This window comes from Phaenicophaeus curvirostris, chromosome 3, assembly GCF_032191515.1.
Source record: "Phaenicophaeus curvirostris isolate KB17595 chromosome 3, BPBGC_Pcur_1.0, whole genome shotgun sequence".
Taxonomy (NCBI): domain Eukaryota; kingdom Metazoa; phylum Chordata; class Aves; order Cuculiformes; family Cuculidae; genus Phaenicophaeus; species Phaenicophaeus curvirostris.
In genome coordinates, this window is record NC_091394.1 from 98,838,285 (window position 1) to 98,851,130 (window position 12,846).

The window sequence follows — 12,846 nt, forward strand, 5'->3', positions numbered from 1 at the left end:
ATCGCCTTGGCCTCTGCTGCAATTTCTCCAATCATTCCTTATCTGTCTTGAGTTGGGGAGCCAGAACTGGATACAAGGCCCCAGATGCAGCCTCACTACAGCAGAGCAGACAGGGAGGAGAATCTCCCCTGACCTGCTTGCTACAAATTACTTCATTCTCCCCAGGTTACTCTTGGTGTCCTTGGCCACAAGGGCTCGTTGCTGGCTCACGTTCATTTTTTCATCCACCACTACGCACACGTCCTTCTCCACAGGACAACTCACAATCCATTCAACAATGAGCCCGTATCCTTCTTTAGGAGTTCTTCCATCCAGGTGAAGAACTCGACACTTGATCTTGTGGAGTGTCATGATGTACGCACAGGTTTGTGTCGCTAGCCTGTCAATGCCCCTCTGGCTGGCACACCTTTCCCCTTGGGTATCTATCACAACACCCAGCTTGGTGTCATCTGAAAACTCACTAAGTCTGCACTCAAGCCCTCTCTCCTTGTTCCTGACAAAGACAGTAAAGCATCCCCGACCCCCTAAAGACACCAGATGGACCCCGCACATCACTGGTCTCCACCTGGACATCAAGGCATTGACCGCAACATTTTCAGTGGAACGCTCCTGCATATTCCTTACTCACCAAGACATCCACCCATCAAATCCACATCTCTCCATGATACAGACAAGGGCGCTGTGTGCAACAGTATCACATGCTTTGCGCAAGGCCAGGTAGATGGGATGACTTGCTCTTCCCTTCTCCCCCAGTGCTGTAGCCCCATTGCACAAAGCCTCAATACTTGTCAGGAACAATTTGACTTTGCGAAGCCCTCTTGCCTTTCTGCTGTCGCCTCCAGAATTTCCATCCTCCTTGACATAATATCCAGCAGGATCCGCCAGGATTCGTGACCCTGCCAGGAACAGAGGTGACACTGACAGGCTGGTAGGTGGCTTGGGTCTCCCTTTTTGTCCTCTTTCAAATGAAGGTTATTATCTGCCACCTTGATGTGGCTTCACTCTACCGCACTGCTCAGGTCATGGAGGAGGATATGGAACAGGGTGGAACCCACCGATCCCGTCTTGGGCTACACCACTTGAGACTTCCCTCCAGTGGGATTTCTTGACACTTATCTCAAGCCTATGGTCTCAAATATTCAACCACTTTGCAGTCCACATCACTGGTCACTTAGGCAACACATACATTTTTATCTTGTGTAGGAGCATTACAGGTGAGAAATCATCAAATGCTTTACTCAAAACTCAAGGCAAACACCAGCCTTGGTCCTTTCCTTATCTACAAACCTTGCCACCTTCATGTAGAAGACACAGATGCTCGTCAAACACAACGTCCCCTTTGATACGACATGCTCAGGACTACCCACAACATTTTTGTCTGTTCTGTGTCTGACAGCTCTGGGTCTGCCTGCATGAGGTGCCTTCTTCCCAATGTAACCACAAACCACACCACATGGGTGCCACACGATGACCTCACTGACAACATCCCAACTCTGCAATGGTTGCCTCTTCTGCCCACCCTGACATTCACCATCACCACCATGAATTGACCTCCAAACCTTTGCCTTAAAAGCTGCCTCCAGGGCCAAGAAGATGACATGACACGTTGATGACCTTCCTGCCTGTCCTGATTCTGGCTGAGCTGGGTCGGGCTGCCAGGAAATGGGGTCAGATCATCACAAAACACCCACAAACCACACAAGAAATGTGCCAGGTGATGACCTGACTGACAACATAACACCTCTCCAATGCTTTGGTCTCCTCTTGTGCTTGCCCTGGCATGCACCATCAGCACCAAGCCTTTTACCTCTAAGAGTCTCGCTTCAAAGATGCCGCCAGCACCAAGTGGACACGTCCTCAAGAGGAGGACATGACATTGAAGAACTGGGGCAAGGAAAACACACCCCACCTCATGACTCGCCACGCTGGGCCAGGACACAGCTGCTGCCTGCAAAATGCACTCACGCGCAAAGCGTGTCCCGCCCCTCGTGCACCACCATAAAAGCTGGTCCAGTGCCTCTCTCCCTCACAACCTTCTCCACACACTTTCTCCTCTGCCATCAACAAGGTGAGACTTAACTCCCTGAGCATCCTTCTCCTGTCCAACCTCCTCCCTCTCTTCCACCACGCTCTGTCCCAGCCTCACCAGCCCACACGCCTCCCCACCACCACGAACCCCACAGACCCACCCACGCCTCCCCACTCCTCTGCCCTCCTGACACTTTACCCCTCGCAAACCAACCTCCTGACCCTTGCTCAACCCCCTCTCTTCCAGGGACCCTCCACACCACACCCATGGCCTGCAACGACCTCTGCCGCCCCTGCGCACCCGCCCCGCTGGCCAACAGCTGCAATGAGCCCTGCGTCAGGCAGTGCCAGGACTCCTCCGTCGTCATCCAGCCTCCCACCGTGCAGGTCACCCTGCCAGGACCCATCCTCACCTCCTTCCCCCAGAGCACCGCCGTCGGGTCCTCTGCATCGGCTGCCGTGGGCAGCGAACTCAGCTACCAGGGAGTGCCCGTCTCCAACGGGGCCTTCAGCTACGGCTACAGCTATGGCTTGGGAGGCCTGGGCTGCTATGGTGGCAGAGGTCTGGGCTGGTTCGGTGGCAGGAGCGGCTGCTACACCTGCTAAAGGTCGTCACCATCACCCCGGACACCGACCATCCATATCCTGGAAGCCACACCATGGGTTTAGGATGCACCGCCTTGCACCTCAGACCTCATCCCTTCCACTAATCGCTCCTGCCTTCTCAGTTTCTCCCCCCCTCAATAAAGTTCTCCTGCATTCAAGATTCAGACGCCTCCTCTCTTCTTCTCTTTTAAGGTTCCTCCAACATCACCCAGCACAACACCAAGGCTACAGTGGCCTTTTTGGTGGCTGGAAAGATGTTGCAATCTCCTCATATGGTTTATATCCCCAGCCACAACAACAATACAGAGCAGGGCAGAGACACTTCCACAACATGACACAGCCCTTTGCTTGCCCAGGCAAATCATGCCCATGCTAGCTCACCGCTATCCAGACCTCCGATGTCAGCTCCCCTAGGTAACAAACTCTTGACTCTTCCCCAGGACGACTCTCTGGCCACCACAGCAAGCAGAAGCGCAGAATGATTGGGTTGGAAGGCATCTCTGGAGATGATCGTCGCTAGCCCCCTGCTACAGCAGTGTCACATCAATCAGGCTGTACAGGAAGGCATCCAGATTGGATTTCAGTATCTCCAGAATGGGCTGGCCAGTGCTCTGTCACCCATACAGTAAATCAGGCTTTGCTCATGTTCACGTGGAACTTCCTGTGCTCCAATTTGTGCCCATTTTCCCTTGTCCAGTAGCTAGGGTCCACTAAGAAATGTCTGGCCCCATCCTCTTGACTCCTTCTCTACGGCTACGGCTTGGGAGGCCTGGGCTGCTATGGTGGCAGAGGTCTGGGCTGCTATGGTGGCAGGAGAGGCTGCTACCCCTGCTAAGGATCCTCTCCACCACCGCTGACTCCATCCACCCACACTCTGGAAGCCACACCATGTATTCAGCACGCAACTCCATGTTGACGGGAGCATCATGGAATCAAACGCAGAGATCAATATGATCAGCGAGTGTTCCATTTATTGAGCTTAGCTGTTTCTTTATAAACCCTTTTCGGTTACATAACTGGGTGCCCACGAGGGTATCTACAGTGTATTCCTGGTTAAACGTAGCTGTCCATAAAGCTATCACTAACACATTATTGGCTAAACTACTGCACATGCTAAGAAACCAAGTTACACTAAAATTAACTATGTTGATAGTTCTCTTTAATTGTTTTTCTTTCAGCTGGTACTCGTTCCCACTGAACTAGCTGTTGTATTCCTTTCAGCTGGCATTTGTTTATCTTTTGGCTCTCTGTTTCAAGGCCTTGTTAGAGTTGTTCAGTGTTGCAGCATCCAGACCTTGTTCTCTGTAAAATGTTCCAACAATTCCCCCTTTTTGTTTTTCAATGACTAAAGCGTTCAGGTGAAACATATGATTGACTTGATGTTGCATACACTGTAACACACAGGATAATTGTGAAAGCAATTAGCACCATTAAAAATAACATTCCTCCTCATTCTTGTTGACTGCTTTCGGGTTTGGGGCTTAACAGTTGTCACACAGCAACGTGGGCTTGATCCACCTCGCAGGTGCCCAAACTGGTCCTGTATCTGTTAAAACACAAGCAGAACCTCGTCCCCACGTTAATAGCTTATATAGACCTGTCCATTGCCCATAATAACTGGTTTTCGATAGCACTTTCACATTGTCTTGTACTTGTTCTAATTTTGACAACGTGGTTTGTACATGCTTCAACATCGGCACAATTTGATCATCTCCTGCTAATCGCAAAAAATTCATTACATATTGCACCTTCATCAATCTGTTGGTGTCTCTCCTGATTCCCCCCTTTTTTGTTTTGCTAAGAATGTTTTTACTTCTTGATGGGTATGTGCAATAATGACATGACCTGGTAAATGGATATCAATGCTTTTTTTTTTTTGCTTTTTTTTTTTTCAGGTTTATGTGGTAAAATACCCACTCAATAATTTGTAATGAATCATTTGAATTTTCCTCTATCATTGGCTCAATTATCCCTAAAGTTTGTCTGCACTAGGACGCAGCAGTTGCTGATGAGTGACACTGGAATGCAGAGTGTTCTCACAAATTGGCATTCCCCTAGAGAGATAACACCCTTAACTCCTCTGGACTTCTTCAAAGCTGAAAGAAAAAAAAAAAAAACTTAGAAAGGAAGGAGAAGGGCGGAGGGCAGGGGATTGGGGGGGGCACTCACACACATACAGCTGCATGTTTTGCTAGGCATTTTAAAACTTTTCCTTCTGAAGCCTTTCATTCCAAAGATCCCCAGGTAAATCTACCGGCTTAGTGGACATTTGAGATTGAAAGGTCACAGAGATCTATTTCTATGATTAATCAAAACCAATTTGTAAGTATTACAAACGTTTGAAGTACTTCAAACACACACACACACGACCACTCATTTCTCAGCTAGCCAAATACATTCATACAATGTTGGTTATCATATTGGATCCATAATTTTTCCATTTTACAGATATTTAAACTACACACGGTACCAGGAACATACAACACTTAAAATATGTACATGCATTATCTAATAAGGCTTATATCGATTGTCTAATAAATATTTCATTTATGGTAATCTTTTTTTTTTTTTTTGTAGTTTCTGTGTTGATAGAATCACGGACTGGTCAGTTGAACCACAGCCTCTGTCTCTTCATGGGGTACAACTGCTGAAAAACAAATCAGCTGAGTGATTCTAGTGCCCTTTGATATAAAGTCAGGAGGCATAGGCATCCAAGCTATTACTTGCATCACTCTCATAAAGTCGGCATCAGTCAGTTCCGGTAAAACAAGCAATCGTTGTAAGAGGTGATCATGCAATTAACGGTGCGCTATGTCCATTTTTGCATTCCCTAAGGCTAAGTGTTTAAGCAACACTTATCTAGCCACGATATTGTCTGCCTGCTTATTTAAGGTCTCTTGTAGTTTGTCTAGAAAAGTCGTGTAAATAATGCCATTTTCCAGATTTAACCCTTAATGTTCACTTTTACATAAGATGCTGAGTTTATAGGGACTAAGCCAAATGTATTTCAGGGATTCTTATGGACTCAAATCCTTGTGAGCCATGCTCTACAGAGTCAGCTCGGAACACAGCTGCTTTGAACAAAATTAAATACACTATCTGGCTATCCTTTGGTATTAATACTAGTGGAAATGGTGTTCATAACGCTAGTGGAGACAGCATCCATACCCTTGCTTGAATTATTCCAGTACAGCCTGCATCAATGACCCCAGGTAAAACAAAGATTCCCAACTGAATTATTGATAATCATTCTAATTACAAGGCAGTGAAGCCACCCTCCAATGGTCCTTTTACGTTTCATGGTATTGAGTGAAGTGCGGACGATTCTTATCCCATTTTGATCTACACCAACCGGTAAAATGTTTGTCCTTTCCACACCGAGGGCAGATTTTAGGCCCTCTCTCCTGGCGTTGCGTGTGGCAGTCTCGTTTAAAATGTCTCTCCTTGCTGCGTCTCTAACAAAACGCCTTTCTGTCCCAGATTACAGTCAGGGCAGCAGCTACCAGCTGTGCTTGAAAGGTAAATGATCCCAGCTGTTGTTCTAGGAGTTTTCAGACTGCACCATATCTTTCTACGTTCATCATTAGGATTTTTGTCGCAGATTGCAAAATTAAGGCTTCTGTAACTGCTCAGTTGTCTACCTGCTTGTCAAGCGCATCCTTCGATCTATCTATAAACACCATATACGGGTCATGCCTGTTTCAACTTTCATAGAATCATAGAATAACCAGGTTGGAAGAGACCCACTGGATCATCGAGTCCAACCATTCCTATCAAACACTAAACGATGCCCCTTAGCACCTCGTCCACCCATGCCTTAAACACCTCCAGGGAAGGGGACTCAACCACTTCCCTGGGCAGCCTGTTCCAGTGCCCAATGACCCTTTCTGTGAAGAATTTTTCCCTAATGTCCAGCCTAAATCTCCCCTGGTGGAGCTTGAGGCTATTTTCGTTCCAACATCCAGTATCTTTATAAGTGTTTGATAAAACAAAAAGCTGCATCTGTTGTAAAATTGCATTATTTCAACTGTCTTGATTCTTGAACTGCTAGCAACGTTGTTTAATCGAGCCATTTCTTATCGTATCTGTTAACAGTCCCTTCTGTAATGCTGAAACTGCTTGGGTTTCGCGGTGGCAGTGGCAGGCAGCCCCCGCCTCAAGCCCAGGACAGTGGCCCCCCGCGCGTCGGTAGTGGAGAAGTTAGTACTTTCTGATTCTCACAGCCCTTCAGTCCCAAAGGACCGTCCTGTGGGTGCTGTAAATCCCCCGAGGCTGCCGCAGCTGCTCTAGTTGGGGCCGTGGGAGCTGGAGAGGTGGGTGGCATGGAACCCCTTGGCCGGGCGGCTCGGCTCCGGAGCAGTTAGTACGTTCTCTTCTGCAGCTTTTGGAATCTCCTTTATCGCTTCGTCACTAATTAGCTCCCAGCACGGGCCACCGTCCCGCACATAGATCACAGGCAAAACTTGCAATATTTCAACTTCCCCATGGCGCTGGGCGTCCCCCCTGGCTTGTGCCCCTCGGTCTGAGGGACGGGGTGGAGGTGGATTGGGCTCCTTATCGGTGTCTATCAGACCTGGATCAAAGGGATTGTCGCCCCTCCCATCGGGGGGTGCAGAGGCAAGTGCAGCCACTTTAGGGGGGTGGGGGGTTAGTGCAGTTGTTGACAATCCTGCAGTCGGCTCAGAATTATCGCTCTGCTTTTTAGAGCCGACATGCCCCTTTAACGCTTCAAAAACTTTCCGCCAGGGACCAAGCAACTTAGTAGCTGATTTGAATAGTTCAATTAGACAATCGTTGTCATACTTAATCCCTCTCTTGGAGAGGATATGTTGGAGGAGTTTCACCACTGCTTGTTCGTCTTTCGAAAGTGTGGAACCCATCCCCTCCCTCAACCACTGCTACTTGCCTGTAGTGGATCTTTGACTCCGGAGTCTTCTTTATCTGGATGCGTGTCTTACTCCAGTCTTCAGCAGTGCTGGAAAGCCATCAGCAGTGTCAGAAAATCTTCAGCAGTGCCGGAAAAATCTTCAGCACCAGGTCAGTGCTGGAAAGTTTTCGGCCGGTCCTTCCACCCTCTACTGCGTCTTCAGTCGTTCAGAGCAACTTCGGCACGTAATCCGAGGGTCCCTGTTCGGGCGCCACTTGTTGACGGGAGCATCACGGAATCAAACACAAAGATCAATATGATCAGCGAGTGTTCCATTTATTGAGCTTAGCTGTTTCTTTATAAACCCTTTTCGGTTACATAACTGGGTGCCCACGAGGGTATCCACAGTGTATTCCTGGTTAAAGGTAGCTGTCCATAAAGCTATCACTAACATATTATTGGCTAAACTACTGCACATGCTAAGAAACCAAGTTACACTAAAATTAACTATGTTGATAGTTCTCTTTAATTGTTTTTCTTTCAGCTGGTACTCGTTCCCACTGAACTAGCTGTTGTATTCCTTTCAGCTGGCATTTGTTTATCTTCTAGCTCTCTGTTTCAAGGCCTTGTTAGAGTTGTTCAGTGTTGCAGCATCCAGGCCTTGTTCTCTGTAAAAGGTTCCAACAACTCCAGGCCATTGGTGGCACATCAGGTCACCTTCCACATTTCCTCTCTAGGCAACAAGCAAAGAAGAAGGGAAGGGGCCAGATCAGTTTGCCTGGAAACATTGCCCATGTACGTCCTCTTCTCGCACTTTCTTCTTTATATCTCTCATTCTGCTATGCCCAATGCTCTATGATGCAACAACAAATCCTCACAATTTCAATACATCCAGGCTGTTGCTCTCCCTGCCGTGCAAGTAAATATTTGTGCTCTAGTGAGATTTGTCTCATGCAAGGTTCTTCAGATGATGATCACTCTACTTGCACCTCAGATTGGGTGCTTTCCACTTGGCACTCCTGCCTTCTTGCTTTTTTTTTTTTCCCCCTCAATAAAGTTCTCCTGCATTCCAGCCTCAGACACCTCCTCTTCGTTTCTTCTCCCAAGGCTCTTCCAACCTCACGCAGCTTCAAGCCAGGTGTCAAGTGGCCACCAGCAGGGTTGCACATTGGTCCAGTGTCTGTCTCTTCCACATCTAGTGAAGTGATGCCATTGCAATACAAATACAGGGATCGTCGGAGACAACTGTGGATGAGTGCCCCAACGTGCCAAGATCTGTCACCAACATGACAGGCTGAGAGAACTGCGGTTGTTCAGCATGGAGAAGGCTCCAGCGAGACTTTATAGCAGCCTTCCTGTACCTGAAGGGGCTACATGAAAGCTGGGGAGGGACTTTATCCAAGGGCATGGAGTGTTGGATGAAGGCGGTTGACTTTAAGTCGGAATGGGGAAGATTTAGACTAGACATTCAGGAGAAATTCTTCACAATGAAGGTGGTGAGGCAATGGAAGAGGTTGCCCAGAGAAGCTGTGGCTGCCCCATCTCTGGAGGTATTCAAGGACAGGTTGGATGGGGCCTTAAGCAGCCTGGTCTAGTGGGAGGTGTCCACGCCCATAGAAATGGGGTTGGAAGTAGATGGGTTTTAAGGTCCCTTTCAACCTGAATCCTTCTATGATTCTATGATCTCTCCTGGGAAATATGTTGCCCAGTTATGCTCATCTGGCTGCGCTTCTGATGCCATCTCTGCTCGCCAGCACGCCCTTAACCAAGTCTCTTCCTCAGCACCACTCTCCAGTCCTAATGTGGCACGGTGTCCATGGAGTAGAAGGAAAAGCTGGGATATGCAAACATAATGAAAGATGCAAAAGAATGAGTAAAGGATGGAGGAATCAAGGAGGAGGGACAACGTGTGACTTCCTATCAGGGGTTCAGCACTGGCCACCGTGTCCCCATTCCACAACCTGAAGGGCACTGACCAAAAGGGCTCAGCTACCTTCCCCACAGGGACCATCACTGCCCAAGGCTCTTCCCGCGGACTGTACAGAGGCAAAGGCAAAGAAGAGGCTGCAGAAAGAATCATCCCTGGTCCAACCTCTCTCCTACTCCACAACTGTCATCTGCACTAGCCTTTAGGGCTCCCACATATTTCTTTGAAGAAGACGACTCTGCAGCCCCCAGCGAGGGAATCCTGGAGAAAACAGAACACACTCTTCTTCTCGTTGCCTCACACAGAAGGCTCCACAGAGCCTGAACTACAGCCCCTCAAGTTCACACCATGCTTTGACAAGTCCTTCTTTGCTAATCATAGAATCACCAGGTTGGAAGAGACCCACCGGATCATCATTGACTCCATGCAGCAAGAAGGAGGGTGTGCAGGAAACCTCATGGCCACAGTGATGCTCAGGTAGGAGAGCACGGACAGGAGTCCTAGCACAAACGAGCCCTGTTCACCTGGGAACAAGCCCCAGCACATCCACATGAGCTGCATTCAGGCAGACCACAAACCACTTGTCCCACTGAACATCTCCAAGCAGATGAGCTGCTGCATCACACAGCAGCCAGCCCCTTGCATCTCTCTCCTGCAGAGCCCACAGACATCTATCACAGCAGTCCAGCCACGTGTCCCACCAGTCTCAGGTTGTCCCATGGTGCCATGGTTCTATCCCATGGCACAGAGCTCTGGCTCCTCGTCCTGACTCTCCAAGCTCTCTGCACTTTTGACTACAGGCACCTCAGGTCAGCCCTTTCTAAAATGCCATCTTTCTCCTTCCCAAGAGCTCTTTTGCTCCCATCACCTCAACCCATGCACTGATGACCCACAACCTCTGGCCCTGGCAATGGATACCACAGGACCCTGGCTCGATCTTCTTTGCACCCACCCTTCAGGTACTTACAGGCATTGGTGAGATCCCCTTGAACCTTCTCATCTCCAGGCTAAAGAGTCACAGCTCCCTCAGCCTCTCCTCAGACAACAGATGCTCCAGTCCCTTCATCATTCTTACAGCCCAACCCTGGACCTTCTCCAGTTTGTCCATGTCTCTCTTGCACTGGGGAGCTCATCACTGGACAACATCTTCCATGTGGGGTCTCACCAGTGATGAATAGAGGGGAAGGATCCCCTCCCTCACCTGCTGGTAACACTTCTCCAGCAGGACGCAGCCCAGGGCACCCTTGGCTTTCTTTTCTGGAGGGACACATTGCTGCCTCGTGTTCCACCTGGTGTTCACCAGGAGCCCCAGGGCCTTTTCTACAGAGCTGCCTTCCTGCTGGGTGTCCCTCAACACGTCGGGTGCCTCCTTCCCAGGAACCGGACTTTGCAATTCCCTTTGTTGAACATCATGAGGTTCCCATCAACTGATTCATCCCACTGGATGGCAGCACAACCCTCTGGCATATCAACCACGCTTCCCAGCTTGGTGTCATCTGGATACTTGCTGAGGGTAAGCTCTGCTCCATCATCCAGATCATTGCAATTCTTGCAATGTACCAGGCTTGGGAAAGAGTGACCAAAGGGACCCGGGGGTGATGGCCAACAGCAGCTGAACATGAGCCAGCAGTGTGCCCTGGTGGCCAAGAAGGCCAACAGCACCCTGGCTTCTATCAGAAATGGTGTGGCCAGCAAGAGTAGGGAAGGGATTGTCCCCCTGGACTTGGTGCTGGTGAGGTCACCTCTCAAATTCTGGGTTCATTTTTGGGCCCCTCACTCCAAGAAAGCCATTGAGGGGATGGAGCACATGCAGAGAAGCACAATGGAGCCCAGGGTGAAGGTTCAGGAGCGCAGGGGTTCTGGGAGCAGCTGAGGGACCTGGGATTTAGTCTGGAGAAGAGGAGGCTGAGAGGAGACCTCATCACACTCCACAGCAACCTGAAAGGAGTTTGTGGTGAGGCGGGTGTTGGTCTCTTCTCCCAAGGAACAAGTGATAGGACAAGAGGAAACGGCCTCAACTTGCACCACGGGAGTTTGAGATTGAATATTAGGAATCGTTTCTTTCCTGAAAGAACAGTGAAGCACTGGAAGATGCTGCTCAAGGCAGTGATGGAGTCTCCATCCCTGGAGGGGTTCAAAAAAATGTGTAGATGTGGCACTTTGGGACATGGTTTAGTCAGCACGGTGGTGTTGGGCTGATGGTTGGACTGGATGAACTTAGAGGTCTTTTCCAACTTTAATGATTCCACAATTCTATGGTTCGCAAAGCCGTAGAAGTGGGCCAGCCTGCAGCCGAGGTCATTCTGCACCCTGCACACCAACACTGCTGCAGCTCCCAGTGCTGGAGCAGGTCCAAAGCCCTGCAGCAAACTCTGCTGTCTGGACTTGCTGCGTGTTTGCAGAGCAACCACGCAAGGCAGGAGATTGATTGTGCTCCGTGAGACATCCTGGTAGAGAAAGGCCAGAGTCACCTTCTGCTGATGCCACCCAGCCCACAGACCACATCCAGCCTGAGAAACTGGGTTCCCCAAGGAGGACGGGGGGGTGTCACACTGGAAACAAGAGGTGGACGTGCTGAGGGATAAGAAACTCAGTATGAGCCAACAATGTGTGCTCGCAGGCCATAAAGCCAACCATGTCCTGGGCTGCATCCAAAGCAGGACCAGCAGGGCCAGGGAGGGGTTTCTGCCCCTCTGCTCCGCTCTGGTGAGACCTCACCTGAAGTCCTGTGTCCAGTTCTGGAGTCCTCAACACCGGAGGGATACGGATCTGTTGGAGCAGGGTCAGAGAAGGCCATGTAAATGATCCAAGGGCTGGAGCATCTCCCGTATGAGGACAGGCTGAGATGGTTGGGGCTGTTCAGCTAGGAGAAGAGAAGGCTCCAGGGAGACCTTAGAGCAGCTTCCAATACAGAAAGGGGCTCCAGGAAAGCTGGGGAGGGTCTCTTGATCAGGGATAGGATGAGGGGGAAGGGTTTTAAGCTGAAAGAGGGGAGATTGAGATGAGATCTTAGGGAGAAATTCTTCCCTGTGATGGTGGTGAGGCCCTGGCACACGTTGCCCTGAGAAGTCGTGGCTGCTCCATCCCTGGAGGTGTTCGAGGCCAGGTTGGATGAGGCTTTGAGCAACCTGATCCAGTGGAAGGTGTCCCTGCTTCCATCGGGGGGGCTTGAATTGGATGAGTTTTGAGGACTCCAGAACGGAACACAGGGCTCCAAGTGAGGTTTCACCAGAATCACAGAATCACTAGGCTGGAAAAGACCTTTGAGATCATGAAGCCCAACCATAAGAGCAGAGAGGAGTATGATAATCCCCTCCCAGTGACAAAACTGGTGAAGGGGTTGGAGAACAAGTCTTATGAGGAGCAGCTGAGGCAACTGGGGTTGTTTAGCCTGGAGAAGAGGAGGCTGAGGGGAGAC

General features: G+C 49.6%; 1 protein-coding gene across 1 annotated transcript in view; it reads left to right on the top strand.

Moving 5' to 3' along the window:
- The window catches only part of LOC138719462 (feather keratin-like), a 101,496-nt gene extending 97,971 nt beyond the window's left edge, over positions 1-3,525 (top strand). Inside the window, exon 3 of the mRNA XM_069854809.1 lies at positions 3,449-3,525. Coding sequence (XP_069710910.1) covers positions 3,449-3,469 — 21 coding nt within the window. The 3' untranslated portion in view covers positions 3,470-3,525. The remainder of the gene's footprint in view (positions 1-3,448) is intronic.
- The last annotated feature ends 9,321 nt before the right edge of the window (positions 3,526-12,846 follow it).